General features: G+C 39.2%; 2 protein-coding genes across 2 annotated transcripts in view; both read right to left on the reverse strand.

Moving 5' to 3' along the window:
* Positions 1-15954, reverse strand: part of dscama (Down syndrome cell adhesion molecule a) — a 324415-nt gene extending 308461 nt beyond the window's left edge. Inside the window, exon 1 of the mRNA XM_050035201.1 lies at positions 14991-15954. Coding sequence (XP_049891158.1) covers positions 14991-15033 — 43 coding nt within the window. The 5' untranslated portion in view covers positions 15034-15954. The remainder of the gene's footprint in view (positions 1-14990) is intronic.
* LOC126384839 (uncharacterized) lies at positions 4299-5852 on the reverse strand. Its single transcript, XM_050036173.1, has 3 exons — positions 5696-5852; positions 5258-5544; positions 4299-5165 (listed from the first exon to the last, which is right to left on the reverse strand). Exons 1-3 carry the CDS (start codon positions 5703-5705, stop codon positions 4530-4532), a joined length of 933 nt encoding a protein of 310 aa, XP_049892130.1. The 5' UTR covers positions 5706-5852; the 3' UTR covers positions 4299-4529.
* Positions 15955-18179: the final 2225 nt, after the last annotated feature.

The raw sequence follows: 18179 nt of genomic DNA on the forward strand, positions 1-18179 counted from the left end.
TATACATTTCCACATATATAAACTGACTTACAGCAAGTCATGTACTCCAAGCAGCTACCTCCAGGGCTGAAAAATGAAGCTCCAGAAACCAGTCACTCCCCATAGACCCCCCCCCCCATGTTAAAATGTCCAGCTTTACAGCAGAAACAAACATGTTTACAGCCTGATACAAAAAAAGGTATTGTCAGTGTTCATGACAACTGTAATGGGGGTGATTTTTTATGTAACTTACCCAAGGGATGCACAATAATATCAGCGTATCATCAGTATCAGCCAATATTGGCTTTAAACTGAACTATTGGAATCAGCCAACATGCTGATAATATCGGCACGTCATAGGTATCAGCCAATACATATGCAACATGTTTTTTCTTATTTTGTACAATGAATGAATATTACATGCACTGAAAAGCATTGCATTTCATGTCAATTTCAATATGTTAATTTCACTACAGAAGAGACTTGATGATCACTAAAATTAGGTGGGGAAAAAAGTAGAATAATTAATATTGCTATCGCTATCTGTCAAATGAGTTTTTGTTTTATGCTGGCATATCGGATATTGGCAAAAAAATCCAATACTGTGCATCCCTAACTCCCCTGTTTACATTTTGTTAAGACTTTAAGTTAAGCGTAATTAAGGGCGGGCCGCTTTGAGTGACAGGCTGTCAGCCAATAACATTCTCGTCTTCTCAGTCAGATCCTCCCCTCGTTCCTCCACAGCTCCAGCCTCTCACCCAAATATCATCACTTCAGTCTCCAAAAAACCAAGATGACAATGGCTGAAATGCTAAACTCCAGGCTTAAAAAGGGTCCACAGACCCAGTTGTCAAAATGGCCACATCCATTATTTTGTACAGTCTGTGGGACTCACCGAGGTGAGGTTTGGAGTAATGACTGAAAGAGCATAGGAGTTTCCCTGTTTATTTTGTGTCATTAATTGCATGTTTGTTGAAACATAAAGTACTGTAGCTGCCTCGAAAGAAGGAGTGAGAACTGCTGCTCAGCAAACAGCTGAGATGCAGAGAGAGACCTCAGGGATAAAGAGTGTGCAGATCCAGATCCATATTTTTTCATCGAAGTCGGTGAATTAAGGATTTATTTCAACAAAACCAGAGCTGGTGATTTTTGGAACAGTGGACTAAGTAACGAGATGAAAAATAAGAAAAAGTAAGATGGTTTTGGTGGGTTTTATTTTCTTTCTGTTGAGTTTGAATGAATTGTGTTTAAAAATGAGTTTACAAAGCAATTAGGCTAACGTTAGTGTTAGTTTGGTGTAAGAGAGAAACATCAATTGGTGTTCTGTTAAAAAGAAATATAGGTGTAAGAATGGGTCAAAACAAAGTTTTCAAACTAATGAGACAACTAACGATGATCACCACTTTCTTTTGTTCTAGTCAAATGACCAAGGTAGTGGTTAATATCCACTTCAGTGTCCTTTTTATTCATTCTGTTTCAATGGATCCAATTCATAACATGAATCGGTGTGGGTCCATTTCTTTTACCAGAAATCTCTAAGTTTTCACTCTGAATTGATCAAGAAGCGTACCACAACTAAATATTATGGATGAGCGATAATATTGGCACATCATCTGTATTGGCCAATAAAACTTTAAAATTAACTATAGATTTGGCCAACATGCTTTTTCTTATTTTGCACAATGAACATTACATACATTGAAAACCCATCACAATAAGAGTATACATGTATAATATCATGTTAATTCCACTACAGAAGAGACTTCACTAAATTACAGAAGAGATCACTAAAATTAGGTGGGGGAAAAAAATGGTTATATAAATATCAATATCGGTTATCAGCTAAATAAGTTGTTATATATCGGCATATTGGACATCGGCAAAATATCCAACATCATGCATATTAAAAATCACAAATAGTCATACAAAAAATATGTGATGTGAGTGGCACTGACTTCAATAATAGGAATACAATTGGACCCTCATTATTATTATTATAAATCACTCTGATGGATACAGTGTCAAATGAGAGGAACAAGCAATGATGACAAAATGGCAGCCATTTGCGTTAGAGCTGCACTATATCTAGACATCGATCCTTTATTAATCATCATGTTTTCTGTGATTACAAGACCACAATAAATCAAAAACAGTGTTTCATACCTGTTCATAATAACCTCCCAATGTAGCCCTACATACATCTCTTCCTACTCTATACCTGGACTGTGTGTCTCAGACAACCTGCCTGGTGACAGGGGACTCTGCAAACACTGCCAGGCAGAAAAATACACATCAACATATTCAGAGCGTTTAGTGCCTGGGATTAATCAAATTATAATTTAATCATCTGATCAAACAGCAATTAGCATAATCACTTCTGGGGAAGGCCTGATAGAGTGGAGACTAGAGCAGAAGGGAGCTGGGGGCTAGCAACACTTTAATGAAACATTTGCCATAATGTTTGAAAATGTTAGACATTTCGGGCTACAGGAAGAGAGCTGTATTTTGAATGCTAATAAGCACGGTCTGGTTATGCCTAATGGATACATCAAACAGTATTCACAGGGGAAGAAACTGCCAGTGAGGTCCTGATTATATAATTTCTTGTTGGTAATGTCTTTTATAGTTTATCAGTTTTTCTTCACAAAAAGAAAATAACTGTTTAATTTTCAAATTTATATGAATATACGTATGTTTTTTTAATTCCCATTCTCTCTATTTAATTCAGTGAAATCACACCCTGTAGAGCAAATCAGCTTTATGGTAAGAAAATGTACTGTGCTTTCACTAACTTTGTTGTAAATGTCTTGACTGTAGTCTTTCGTGCTTGTTTACTACCAATAAATTAAAGTTTTGTTGATTAAAAAACATTAATAAATAGTCTAAATAATCAGTTTATCAGCTATGTTGGTCACGTACGCAGAACTCACAAACCTAAGTTTGCGGGCTAGGCTAGTTATATATCCATATTAAGCATCTAAAAATTCAAATTCCATGTATGTATGTATGTCAGTGACTCAGGCAAGTTCAGTGTATATGTCCAGTGTCTTCCTTTGATAGGACACATACAGCACAAACAGAAGGTGAGAAATGTGAGATATTGTTGGGCTGTCAATGTTTCTTCGGTACAATACTTAAATATTATGGTAGTTAAAGGCCCCTTTTGAACTGATACAGGTTTTAATACAGAGGCACCATCTTACTGCAAGCCTACATTGCGTATATAGTTGGTTTGGGTGTACTGGAACATTAAGAAAAAAGATGCAGTCTCTCTGTCTGTATATTACTCACCTCCCTCTCTTCTCAGATATACAGAAATAGTAATACATTTGGCACATTAGGCCAATCTCTCTGTGCACCCTGACAGGTGTATTCGAGAAGGAAACCTCAACAGGCTGTCTTTGAAAGAAATGTTTGGCAACAATGCCATCACCCCAGCAATAACATTCATAATGCAACTACAGTACTTTGGGCATCAGAAAAAAACATTTCAGGGGATAATGTAATGCCACTTAATCAACAAAGGAGTCAAAATATTCACATTGAATATATGCAAATGTCCACTGATGACACATGTCTTTAAAGGAAACGCAATCACATTACACAAAAGGTTCAATATCAACATTTGCACCCACATTTCTAAATATTTGATTCGAAGAAAATCAGCTTTAGGCAACTAAAGCATGATAGGGCTTAAGGCAACAAAAATTTCTTGGTCAGATTAAGTAAAAAATATATTGGTTAAATATGAATATGTAAATGCAAGGCTCAACACAACCCTGTGTCCCTGTGTTTGGCAATTTCACAGCACTTTATGGATGTCACCTTGCCTCTGACTAAACGCTGCCTGTAAACATCAATTATTATTGCAAATTGATTGTGTGTGAACATAATGCATAGTGTGCAGACAAGTTTAGAAACAAAAACCCTGATTCTTCAGCCTACAGGTATTGCACCTAGCTTTTAATAACTTCATACCCGACAACAGCAGCTAAGCAGATCTCTGATGTAACTTATGTGAACACAATCAAGCTCTCTGCATGTCTGTCTTTACAGTTTTTTTACAATCCCTTTAACACTAATTTCAGAACCTTGATGTCATTTTTCACAACTCTAGACACAAAACTCAAAATGGTCATCCCTTGTAACACAGGCTGTCCAATGCTCAAAACATTGTATTGTGCATCCATATCTTTAAAGAAACCTTACACCTGCAGAATCACTGTTTCAAATAACGCATTGTATCATGAAATACCATATGAACTTAATTTAGATCACCCACACACAAGATACAGATAGTTTCATTATTTATTACTTTGAACAATCATTAAATATTGTAGTACAAAATATGTGAACAATATTTCATTATGGTACTACATCACTCTACCGTTAACTGAAATTTATCGAAGAAATACAACATAGATTTCTTTGATTCAAATCAAAAATAATTGGCTACGAAAAAGAAAAAACTACAGTACTATAAAAAGCATGTAAAAAAAAAAAAAAAAAAAAATCAGTCCAAAAAAAAGATTGATTACTGTACTGTATTTCTATCCATCAACCCCGTCTTGTGGATTTGGCCACAGGTTCTCATCCACATCACAGCTGATGTTTTCATTTGCCAAACACCTTGGAAAAAATCTTCTGGCATGGCGAATCCAGGCCTGACACTGGTCTGCTGTGATGTCATTGCATGCATCATCCATGGCCTGGAGAAGGGTGACTTGTTCGTGTGGGCGCCTGTCATACACCTTCCACCTCCATGTGGAGAAAAATTCCTCAGTCTCGTTAAGGAAAGGAGAGTATGGGGGTAAGTACAGGGTGGTGAATTGTGGATGGGCCTGAAACCATGCTTGCACAACTTGAGCATGGTGGAACCTATCATTATCCCACACAATGACATAGATCACACCATCTGCTCTACAGACCTGAGTTAGCTCATCAAAGAATGTTACAAGGAGAGCTGCATTATAGGATCCTATGCGAGGTCTGCGTCCCACCACACCATCTTCAGATATGGTTGCACACATGGTGATGTTGCCCCCACGCTGTCCAGGTACTTGGATGGTTGCCCGCTGGCCAGTGAAATTCCAACCTCTCCTCCTTGTCTTGGCCAGGTTGAAGCCTGCCTCATCCACAAAGATGAATTTGTGATGGTTTTCATCAGCATTCAGCTCCATCACCCTCTAAAAAGATATTTGGAAAGAGAATTACTGATTACAATGATGTAGAATTTGGGGGGAAATTTTCACAACAGGCATCTTGAAACTGAACATACCTGAACATACTCAGTCCTCAGCTGCTTCACTCTCTCTGCATTTCTTTCAAAAGGCACACGGTATAGCTGTTTTACAGACACCTGGTGCCTTTTCAGCACACGTGCAATAGTAGGCAAACTTATGGCTTCCACATTGTTGAAAATGTCATCATTGTCCAAGATGTGCTGCTGAATGTCTGAAAGGCGAATATCATTTCTGGCCCGGACCAAATTGACCACAGCACGCTGTTGTTCATCAGTCAGAATTTTCTCTGCCTCTGCCTCCACTATTTGGCCTAGTCTCAATTCTGCAGGGAAAATTACAGTACAGTACTGTAAGAACATGTCACCATAGAACACATTTAGAGTAATCAAATCATGTGGTAGACATTGACATGCAGTATACAGTCATTTGACAGTTGAGAGTAGCCTAATGTTTAGTGCATGCTTTAGACTTACCGGTTCTCATTGCGGAAAGTTCTGATTATTGACGCCACAGTTGATCTTCTGAGGTTTGGTTGAATCATTCCAGCTGCCTCAATCATTGTCATGCCATGATTTACAACATGGTCTACAACTATTGCCCGGATTTCACTGGACACTCTTTGCTGTTGCTGTCTTGGTCCGTGGCCTTGTCTTCTACCACGTTCCCCCACACCTCTAAAATGAGGCCCATGGCCACCTCTTTGTTGAGGCCTAAGCCCTCCTCCCATATGAGGCCCACGACCACCTCTCAGAAGGGGTGCGTGATGCCTGCCAATCCTTTGACCATGTCTTCCTTGTCTTCCTCTTGCTTGACCCCTGTGATCACCTGCCAGCTCTATGTTACTGAAATCGCTTGTGCTGTCATGGATCCCACTCATTTATACTCATACCACAAGGTGAAATCAATCATCAGTAACGAGTTGAGAGTGTTGGAAAAGCATTTACAAGGGCCTTCCATGATCTAAACATTAAATATTGCTGAAGGGCCTGAAAAGTGATGCAGAGGTTGCTGTCTTTCTGTTGGACAGGTAATTATTTGTTTGCTTTGGGGGGATTTGTTATTTTACTCGGCTCTCCTCTGCTCTGCTGCTGACTCCTACTGCAGGATGCACGTTCAGGCATGTCTGGGCTCGTGGCTTTGGACGGCGCACTGACGGGAGGGGGAGCAGGGGGTGGAGCTTAGAGGAGGTGCCGCTTTCAAATCTTGCTAGCTCTCCAACATTACCAACTATAGCTTTAACTGTGACATTATATTGAACATATTTCAAATATTGCTGTAAATGTGGTAAAAAGTGACTTTAAAAAATTCACACCACTTTTTTAAACATTGTTTGAAGCTAAATGTGGCAAAAAGTTGCTGTTAATTTCAGTGCGAGCCACTTTACAAATGGCACCTCATACCATACTGCGGTATTGGGTATGGTTAACATTACCACGTTCATTAGCCAGTGTGGAAATTACTATGTCTTCACTGCTTAAAATTGCTGCCACTATGTCTCTCACCGACTCACTCATATTCACTGTGTTCTTGCTGCAGCATCCAATACAAGCTTACAGAGGAAACACAAGATGGCGCTAGTGCCTTGATGACGTCAGATTTCATTCCATATATTCTGGCTTTTGTTCTATATGTTCAAGGTTCATTCCATATATTAAAACTTTGGCCTCTAGTTTCCCGGCGTGGTGAACCCCGCGCAGATCTAGTTTCAAGCAGCGCAACCTGAGGTGCGCTCAGTTTGGTAGTTTGGCAGACCGAAGTGCGCTGATATGGGTGTGGCGGCGCAGCGGGGAAGGTGTCAACAGATCCAGCTTGGGGCAGTGACAGTTTAGTGCCAAAAGGCTTCGCAAAAGGTGTGCTAAAAGCTCGCCAGCTGAAACCAGGTCTACTGTCAGTGCAGGCGTAGCGCAGCCGGTGTAAGTGAAAGTTTGACTGACCAGCGGACAGTGCGCACATGTCACCAAAACCTCACAGGCAGGTTTCCTAAATGTCAGGCACATTAACAATGCAATAAATACCCAAAAAAAACACTATTCAATGCAACTATCTGCAATCAGCACATAAATGTATCTCTATATCGACTGTCCCGTCACATCTGATGTCAGATCAAAGGGGATTGGCACCGTTTGGCACACGTAATGGAAACCCAACCTGGTTTGATTAACACAGCTGCAAACTAATGAGCTGACATCCCTCTCAGCCAACCACAAACAGCCACAGCATCAGATAGGGAGTATATATTCAGCATCTGTCATCTTAGAAAAGTCAAAGGAAAAGAAACAGAGTGAGACTGCGAGAGAGAAAGAGAGAGCGTGCGCGCACGAGAGAAACACTGTCAACAAATTGTAAGTTATGTNCAGCATTAGCAGTGTCCCGGTACATAGCATTAGCAGTCTCCTCAGCTGTATCCCGGCAGCAGCGTTAGCAGCAGAGAAGCCGGACTTGCTCGAATGGTCCGCTGGAAAACCGAAGATCAAGGACGCGGTGACGCAGCCCTGCCACGGCAGCCACCCGTGGGCAAACAAATCAGTCTCCAGCGTGCCGCTGTCACCCGTGGGCAAACAAATCAGTCTCCAGCGTGCCGCTGTCCAGCAACCTCGATTCTGTAGGTGAGGGGGGGCGGACACAGCTCGCGGCAGTATTTTGAATTTGAGTGCAGTAACCGTTTTGGCCACATTCTTACATACAGCGCCTCAGTAACCGTTTTGGCCACATTCTTACATACAGCGCCTTTAAGGGTTTACGTGCTTCATGTGATTGCCTATACAAATGTTAAAATGTTCTTGCTTAACATGATCTACAAATTGGGGGGAGGAGGAGGAGGACTTGCGCAGAGAGGGTGTACCGTCAAAGGACATCCTATTTGGGCATGACAGAGCTGGAATGCAGGTGGGCCACACGAATAATGACTGGAATACCGCCGTGTCCAGTGTAATTGTCATTTCATGTTGTACTCTTTTTCATTACACAGGAACAAATTACATCTACCCCGCGAGGTGGTCAAAGTGGTGACGCGCATCGTGGCCTCTGATGCGCACCCAAATCTGCACATTTTACAGAAAACTGTGTCCTTACACTCTGTTCTATCAAGAAAAGTATCGATACTGCTGTGATGGTTAATTTTTCATTCTTGGTTGTGCAGGGAAATACATTTGGTTGTGAATGTGGTTCATAAATGACGCATAAATTAGCGGGTGAACCCATAGCTGACATGATTTCAGTTGGAGGTGCAGGAGTGCTGACTATTAAACACCCCCTCTCCAAAAATGTTTGAGTTTATTAAATACTTGCAGAAATGCAACCGCAGTAGAAACGATATGTGCGTCTCCCCACTGTGCGCATTTACACACGAGACACAGCAGCCTAACTTCATTAATTAGCCTATCTGGATCTAATGTATCAGGATCTAATGTTAATTAATGTTCTGTGTTGTTCTACACATCCAAAAGGTCACACACAGTTCAGGTTCATACAGTGAAATTGTTGGGAATAAAGCAGCGTCCTCCTCATCAATCCTGAGCTCTATCAGAGCTGTCTAAATAAATACTTCAGAAGCTAAAAGTTTAATTTCATGTTTCATAATACGGATGGTTGGTTTAAATATCATAGTATAAATGTCCTTTATGAAACTAAGACTGTGTAACTAGTCAGTATACTGTTCAGGTCCGGCAGAAAATATAACAGTACTGCTAATTCTCAAACAGTTTCAGTTGGACGCTGCATCTCAACTGCTCAACCTGCTGGTTGGTGTTGCGCACTGCAGCTACTCCTGGATCAATTATTTCACCCCCTTCACTGTGGCTGCGGCACTGAAATGAGTAACATCTGTATGTGAAATGGTTAACAAAGGACGACACAGGCTATTTCCACATATGTAATTAATTAGGCTATTAATTCACACTACGCAACTAAATAATATATCACACATTTTTTGGATAAAATATATTTCATATGCATAGCATATGTAGGCCTATTTATTTATTTTATTAGATTCTGTGCTTGCATAATGTTGGGTGTTACATTTTTAATAGAATGGCCATTCTACCCATAAATAATATATATATATATATATATATATATATATATATATATATGATTCTACTCTCTTGGATTTTATTTTGACGTTTTTACACTTCACTTCCGCTTCCTGTCTGCCCACCACGCTACTGTCTGTCCCAAATGAGAAATGAAAAAAGGAATTTGCAAAAATCAGAATTGGTTTTCTGGTTTTTCGTTTGGAAATAAAAAAGGAATAGATCACATGATTTCGTTTTTCGTTTAAAATGAAAAAAGGAAAAAAACACGTGATTTACGTTTTTGGTTTTAAACGCAAAAACGAATTGGCTGAATGTCCACAGACCTGTTCAATATTCAGTCCAAAAAGGAATAAAGGCAAAACGAATCGGCAAAAACCAAAAACGGGCCGGGTTTGATTGGTTTTTCGTTATTTGATTCTGACACCAAAAATGTTTTGCTTGGGTACTCTTGTTTTTTTGTTTTGAATCAAATAACAGATTTATCGTTTCTGGTTTTTGAATTACGAATGAATTACGAATTATCCGATGATACCTGGACCAATATATTCAGACTTTCATTCCATATATTCGAGGTTCATTCCATATATTCAGGCTTTCATTCCATATATTCGAGGTTTATTCAATATATTCAGGCTTTCATTCCATATATTCAAACTTGATATTATATACATAATAATTTCCTGAACGGCATGCCATATATATATATATGAAGAGAGAGAGAGAGAAAGACAGAGAGGGAAATACTACTTTTGCTGATAACAATCTATGAAACTGATATGACAACATTGTGATGATTTATTGTGATGATTTATTAAATATCAGATACTACTATATATATATATATAGAGAGAGAGAGAGAGAGAGAGAGATACATACATATATATATATCTATATATAATATTCTTGTTTTTTGCTTGGAAAACCAGGCTGATTTGATTTGATATGATTCTTTGAGCTTCAGATATCACCTAACACAAGCTGAGTCTGTGTCCCTCTTCCCCCTCTCTTCCTCTTCTTCTGCCTCACTACACACTATCATCTCCCTAAGCATTCTGGTCTGGGTTAAATGAAACCTTTAAAAGTTCAATGTGCACCCATTAACATATGGTTGAAGCTACTCTTCTCTGAACAGCTAAGCTAAGGCACAAGCACTAGCGGAGCGATCCAAAAATCTTGAGCCAATGGCAGTGACAAATCCTGGTGTGATTAGTGATTCCATGAAAACAGCATGTCACTTATACCTTCTAATATTAAGCCTTATGCATAATCAAAACAAGATGATAAAAAAACCTGACTTGACCATTTTAAAGGGCCTGAAAATATAAAGTTTATAAAGAAATGAAGCACAGACCTAAATTCAAACAATCAGATTACTATTGAATGTGTTACTAGTAATTTTGTGAAATTAGTATAAAATCATTTAAAACTTAAAAAAGAATTTTAAAGGTTTAATTTTGTGGGTTTTTGTGATTTGTTGGAAATGTGAGTGCAAATTCTCATAATGTAATGCTAAAAATATGGGTTCATTAAATGTATGAACATTCTACCACTGTCAAAAATTATTATGTGATAAATACAGTAAATACAGTGGCTCTGGTCAGAACAAAAACCCGACATGATTATGACTCACTTAAAAAGAATAATCACAGCATTTCCGTTGGCCTACATTGTGTGGACTGGTGTGCTAATAAAAATGTGCGACTGAGGAGCTGAGCTCAGTTGTTGTTTGCTGATGTGTGTTGCTGTGACTCTATCAACCCTCCCTGGCTCTATGTGAAGTGACAGATGTATACCAAAGAACACCAGTCTGCACAGACCTAGTTTCCCACTGGCCTTAATGTGACCTCTGAGCAGTGTTGCTGTTTTGACTGGTGAAAATTAACCAAAATAATAAAATAAACAAACTTTGTGCTGAAAGTGCAACTTTTTCCATAGTCTTTAAGAGGAGCTTGACAATTCGATGTCAGACACAAAGACAGATATTAAATGTTTTAATGTTCTGCTTTGTGAATAGAAATGCAGTGCTGTATGTTGATGACATTTCTATGACATTTAGGCTCTCAAGATGATGTTGTAACCCTATCACTGTCTCCTGGAATTTACTATTATTCTGTATACTATAACTTGTTTTGCCAAATATGTTTTGAGGGAAACAAAATGCCTGGATACTTTTTACTAGCAACTTTTTTTTTTTGAGTGAAGGAAGTGGTAAGGTGATGGAGGGTGATCAAAGTGGCCTTAGATGGTTAGGTTTAGGCAACGAAAACAGAGGAAGACTGTGGTTTTTGTTAAATCTACAAAAAATAAACTTTGTTCTCCAAGTCACTTTTTACATTTTTTCACCATCTCTCCAGACCTAGTAAACTACACACAGATATTGAAATTAATCAGTTGCCCTTAATTGGTAATTGGTACAGTTATATGGATACACAGCACTGAATGACATTTATCTACGTGAAATCTTTATTTCAAACCCACCTCTCCTCTCTGTGCTTGATGGATTATAATCTCTGTCGTTCCTTGGTTACTCCTGAACAAACTGAACGGTCTAACTGCAGGTGATGAGAGGTAGTCAGATACTGTTTTGTATCTTTAATCCTCCTGAATTGTTGTTCAGCATTAGGGATTGTGTTTCATTTATTACTGTGATGATGTAAACCAAGAAAAAATGCAGAAAAAAAAAATCTGCCCCCAAATTAACATGTTTGAAGTCTGGCTCAAGTCATAGCCTACTGAAAATGCTTATGTTTTCATAAGCCTAGCCACCTTTTCTCCAGCAGCCCCTCATCATCTTAAACTGAAAGCCAAAAATCCACATGCACAGAGTGACACTAAGAGCCAATTCGGGAGCTTGGCTGTATATTTACAAGGCTCATTAGCATCCCTGTACACACACACACACACACACACACACACACACACACACGGCCATAGCGGAGCAAAAACAACATTATGTCATTTTCACAATTTTATCTCTTCATAACTGGAATATGTTGTTCAATTCCATTTACGTTTTAATAGACACTTCTGCAAGAGCACTTTAAAAGCTCAAGCACCAGTGAAGTGAACTCTACAGCAGATTCTACTCTCCACACCGGCAAATTGTATATATCTACTGTAGATGAGCTTGCAAATGTGTCCCCAAATTGCGATACAGCAATTTAGAGCAAAATGGAATTTGTACAGTTGATACTATTCATAAATGACCACTGCAAAAATATAGCTGTAATATTTAAAATATGCACTCTACTAACAGGCAATGCAAATACCAATATCTATATAAACAGCCATTAAAACCTAAACAGACAAAATGTGTTTTGTGTGTATTTTTGAGCAATCATGCATTTCAGATCAGGTGTTGAAAAGAAATGTGATTCCTATAACAATTATCAGGAAAGAGTAACAGGCTGAATTCTATCAGGAAGCATTTCCAGGGTCACCTGAACAAAGTGCAGTGTTGCTCAAGCCCAGACCCCACACTGCAGCAACACTCATTACCCAGGTCTCCATAGAGATAACCTCAGCAGCCTGTACTGGACCAGAGCCCTAAAAGCCTTCATGTTGGAAAGCTACATCTCTCTTTCTGGAGTAGGTGCAAAATGCATGATTCTGATGGAAGAAGCTCATTAAGATTTGGGTTTGTTCGGGGAAAACAAAAGTGAGCTGAGAGAATATCGTTTAAGATTGACAATCATGGCTTTTTTATTCTGCCTACATTCAATTTAGCATGGTGCGAAAAGAATAAAAATACAAAGAGAGGACTGTCATAATGTACCCTGGGTAATCCTAATTGCTGCCACAAAAACAACATTTGAATCTCTGAATCAGTAGAAAAGGTCAGTGGCAAAAGAACCGGGTCTACATGAATGGCACTGCAACAGCAGTGACCATAAATGTAGCATTCATCACAATTACAAGTGCTGCTGCTGCTATTCAAAGTTTCCACGTAGATGTCTCTAGCAGCAGCCATTTTGCAACACTGTTGCCTGGACCGAAGAGACTAAAAAAGGCCAATCAAAAGCAAAGCAATACATCGTGCTCAGCAAACAGAGATCTCAGCAAAGCATTAAGTGAGATTTGAAGATGACATCAGTATCCTCTGTTTCTTAAAATTGTCCCACTTCAGTTATAGAAAAGATTCCTTGCTACACCACTGTCACTGTTTTTACTCCATTCTCTCCTATAAATAACCACTGCCTTCATTGAACCCTTCAGCATGGCCACAAAATGGTTTTCCTGTCATCTTAGCTTGACGCATCACCCTCCACTCTCACTTTACATTGTGTCCTCTGTAGATTTTTTTTTACCCCTTTCCCTTTGTCTACCTTTCAAAAGATCTTTTAAATACCCCACTTTTCTTTTGAGATGATTTCTGCCCCTCAACATACATACATCATACCCCCTACCCCACAGCCCCTTGTCCTCCTCATTGCCCACCTCCCTCACACACCCTTCTTGTATTCGCTATAAAAATCAGTCACCTTTAGTCCCAAAACAAACACAATTGGCACTTATCAAACCTATCTTTTGAGGAATTCACTGTGTACAGAAAATGATCTGGATGCTCTTTGCGAGATGTGCACTTGGACAAGGGTGATAAGGGCTTGTCTCTATCCCTTTTTTTTCCAATCCAAAATGACTCCATGTCTGTGCTTCTAATATGGCGGGTGCAATGCCAGAAAAAAGCACAGCCAACCTATTTAATCCTTTTTTATGGAAGATACTCGACAGATCTAACAGACAGCATGCAAACATGCAGTCATATGTGCAAATTATTTTTGTTTTTTATTATAAAAATTACATATAGCATGCAAGTAAATAAACTACATTTTTCATTACAGTACTTATTGGTTTAGTAGTGGATTTTCTGAATTGAAAATTAATTTTAATGTCCATTAAGAAATTATTTCAGTTTCATTAAGTGAATAATTTTGACTGCAATTTGCAGGCAGGTTTGAGATTTAAACAAACACATTGTAAATACATCAGGTGTGCATGCAAATGTGTTACAACAAAATTATTCACTAAAGGTTATTTTTAATCAGCCATGTATGTGAAAAGGTGAGAGGTAAAAGTGTTACTATGCATAATAAGCATCTAAAAATGATTAAATGCACCCAGACTAAGGCCCAGTGCAGTTTGATAAGAAACAATAAATAATCATTTATTGTAAAAAGTGAGAATGAAACGAAATAATTGTTATATGTTTCATTTTAGGGCCTAGAATTTCCTAAAAATGAACTACATAAGAACTAAAATAAACAAATAAAAAAAACAAAAAAAAAAAAAAAACAACCCTTGTTCCTCATGCAGCACAGAGTGCACCCTATCACTCAACCTACATTTCTCATTTCTGCTCTTTCCCTCTGTGGTGTGTGTGTGTGTGTGTGTGTGTGTGTGCCTCTCTTAATTTGATAAAAGGCTCATCTTAAATGTTGAGAATGCACGAGTGAATGAACGTTGAAACACTTAATCTCTATAAAGGTTCACGTGGTTACAATTACCCCCCCCCCCCCAACAAAAAAAAAAAAAGCCCCACTGCCTGTCAGGACATAGCAACAACATAGCAACAACAGTAATTTTCCAGGACAAAAATAAATGAATAAATAAAAATTAATATCTTAAATGTGAAGGATCATATGCTATTATGGCTACTATTTGTGCACTCAGTCCGGTGGAATAATTAACATACACTTTAACATACACTTTTAATGTGAACAAATGCATCACCTACCATTCAAGATGCACTGGGAAAAGATTAGAGCCAATATCCACATGCCCCGCTCCGTTCAATATCCAAGCATATGCTTTTTCTTCTTCTCTCCACGCACTCTTTCTTGTTATTTCTTCCTTTTATTTCTTCAACAAGTCAATTGCAATGAAAGAAAGGAGAGCTTGCAAATCTCTCTCTCTCTCTCTCTCTCTCTCTCTCTCTCTCTCTTTCTCTCTCTCTCTCGCTCTCTCTCTCTCTCTCTCTCTGTCTCTGTCAGAAGATGAAGAGAAGGAGATTTAAGCTTCTCCCTGCTGTTGATTGTCTTCTGGTACGGCGGGAAATAGTGTATGATCCACAACTGTGCGTCTCCCTTTTTGGACTGACCGCACCGCGCCGGGCCTCAGTGCAGCCGTCCCCCCGTGTCGAAGCGCTGCTCTGCGTGAAACATGAGGGATCTCTGCTTGGTGCGCTCCGGTCCAGGTGAGCTGTGCCGCTGCTGCTGATGCTGCTGCTGCTGCTGCTGAGTCAGAGACTGGAGACGCATAGGACAAACTGCCTATGCGCACACCCAACTCCACGGTTTAACAATTAAAACAACAAACCAAACAAACAAACAAAAAAAGGGCTCCAAAAGCGGAGTAAAGAAAATGATCAATAATAAACAAATGAATAAATTAGACGTATATGCACTGAAAACACCAATCATCTCAGGTAAATTGAAAAAAACGCGTAAAAGTTGGATTTTTTCGAGGATTAAAGAGCGCATGGGGTTGATTGTTAGCTGCGCTGAATACTCATTCTCTCTTCGCCGCCCCTCTCCGTCCGGCGATCAACAAGCACACGCATCTTCCCCTTGCAGCCGCACACACAAACTGCGCACACTGGTCCCTGCGCTTAAAACCTGCCCTGCCTCAAAGCACTGTGAAATAAACCCTCGCCTCCTTCTTCGCAGCCGATTTTCTCCCTCTCCATTGCCTTAAAGGTGCAGGGTGGGGTGAGGGGGGCACAGAGCTGAACCTCTGAATAAAAAAAAGAAGAAAAAAAAAAGAAAAAAAAAAACTGTTTTATTTTAACACAGAGACAGCGGATCAAGGCGTCCCACCCAGAGAGCGGAATATGTATATTAACATAAACAAGAGAAATTTATTCCATGCAAGACATCTTTCTAGGGTTTGCTGGTACCGCTTTGGTGTAGCAAGGTGGAGGATGGATGCAGAGGGAGGGAAGGGTTGAGGCAGAGGGAGTGATGTAGGCTACACCTGACTGGTACAGTGTAAGCATTTGGTAAGGGAAAAATGCTAAATTATCTTAATTGGAGGAGACCAGATCATGTCTTTTAATGTGTTTTCTGGATAATTTATGAGGCCCAGGGGCATTTTGGGGATTCTGCCAGCCTACCCCTGCATTCATTAATCGACCTTGACAACTAGCTGTCCCCCCCCACCCCCGAAACCAGGAGGCATCAGACAGGGCCATGTCAGACATCCAGCCCCCTGCATGACTGAACCGCCATTCAAGCTACACAGGAGGAGGCTGTGGATTAATGTTAAAACTAAAGCATCCATGCTGATGAAGACTTAGTAGTGTTGATATATTATATTGGAAATTATAAGGTCTGACCTCCATAATGATATATATACATGTGTGTATATATATATATATATATATATATATATATGAAACTGTAGGCCTCATTAATTTCTGTCATGATTATTTTGACTATCTCAGGAATTAGGGGAGTATGGACCCAAGGAATGTTTTGTTTTATATCTTCAGCAAGCAAACATCCATTTTATGACTTTCTGTCACATTGTTGTGATAAGAAAGTCATTTTTGCACAATGTGTTAAATTTTTAATGATTTCAAAGGCTACTGGATTGACATCCGCTTCCATGTGACTGTTTGAATCTAGTATGGCCCATTTATGTTCAAATACAGTAGCAGGCGAGCCAGGCCTTAACCCCATGCCCAGATACAGTGTCTGTTTCTTAGACTTAGCATCTACTGTACATCAGACCTGCACATGAACATGGTCTGCAGCAGGACCTGCCACTGCCTGTCTGTATCTTGCTTGCACCTCCAGCCAGGCACCCCCAAAATAAAACAGATCATTGTCACTGATGCCTACCATCTGATTCTGGGAGGAAAAGATTCATTATTTCTCACACATTAATACAAAGTTGTTGTTTTTTAAGATCAGAGTGCTGATCGTGCAGGGACCCTATTGAAACTGAAAGAATGATGATGATGATGATGATGATGATGAATGATTATTTTGTGCAATGAATCATTTTTTGAGAGGCCAAAGGTACTTGGAAACTTTGCAAATGATTCAGAAATGGTGAAAAATTGGATATTACACAGGTCTGGTTTTTGTTTATAACAAAATGACTCAATAGCGTCCCTAAAAAAACTCAAACAAAATAACCCCCATGGTACATTTGACATAGATGTACAAAAATTGGGAGGCACATGTTGTTACAAAAAAATCTCGTGGAGCCATACCCTAACCGAACTGGAGGTCAGCCATTTTGAATTAATTTTGCAATTTTGGTGTACTTTTTGCCATTTACGGGGTTTATACTTTAATAAACTTTTCCCAGAGATCTAGCCTGATGGACTTCAAATTTTGTCTGTGCCATCTGAAGAAATGAAAAGTTATTAAAAGCTTGAGTTTTTGATGAACAGTGCGGTGATGGTTGCGAATTAAATTTCCATGTTTTGCCAACAAGAAGTGGTTTGTCACTCCAGTATACATGGTCCAATCTGCCCCAAACTTAACATGTGATAAGAGACACAGCCTCAAGACAACTACATGCCAATATTTAGTTATAGTTACAGCACCACCTACTGATGAGAGAAAATTATATGTTCCATACTTTGATATACTCTTCCAAGCAAATTTACCAGATCCTCCTCAGATTTGTTCTGAAAAGCCTCTAGACCTTGATGATGCTTTTTGAGAAGCTTGTTTTTGTCAACTGGTGTTGTTATGGCATGGTGGCCATTTTGAATGTTTTGCCATAAAACAGGAAGTTGTTGTAACTTGAGTAGACATTGTCTAATCTGCCCCAAATTTGAAGAGTCCCAGCCTCATGCCATCTACGTGCCATAATTGAGTTATAGTCAAAGCACCATCTACTGGCAATTGAAAATGACACATTTTATACTTTGATGTACAGTCAGTGTTCACATCAAATCTCAAGAGAG

This window comes from Epinephelus moara, chromosome 3, assembly GCF_006386435.1.
Source record: "Epinephelus moara isolate mb chromosome 3, YSFRI_EMoa_1.0, whole genome shotgun sequence".
Lineage (NCBI taxonomy): Eukaryota > Metazoa > Chordata > Actinopteri > Perciformes > Serranidae > Epinephelus > Epinephelus moara.

Excerpts from the sequence above, each read along its gene's own strand:
- LOC126384839 (XM_050036173.1), bottom strand. Across the intron at positions 5,166-5,257 it reads TGAGGACTGAGTATGTTCAG|AGGGTGATGGAGCTGAATGC; the intron begins GTATGTTCAGTT and ends ATATCTTTTTAG.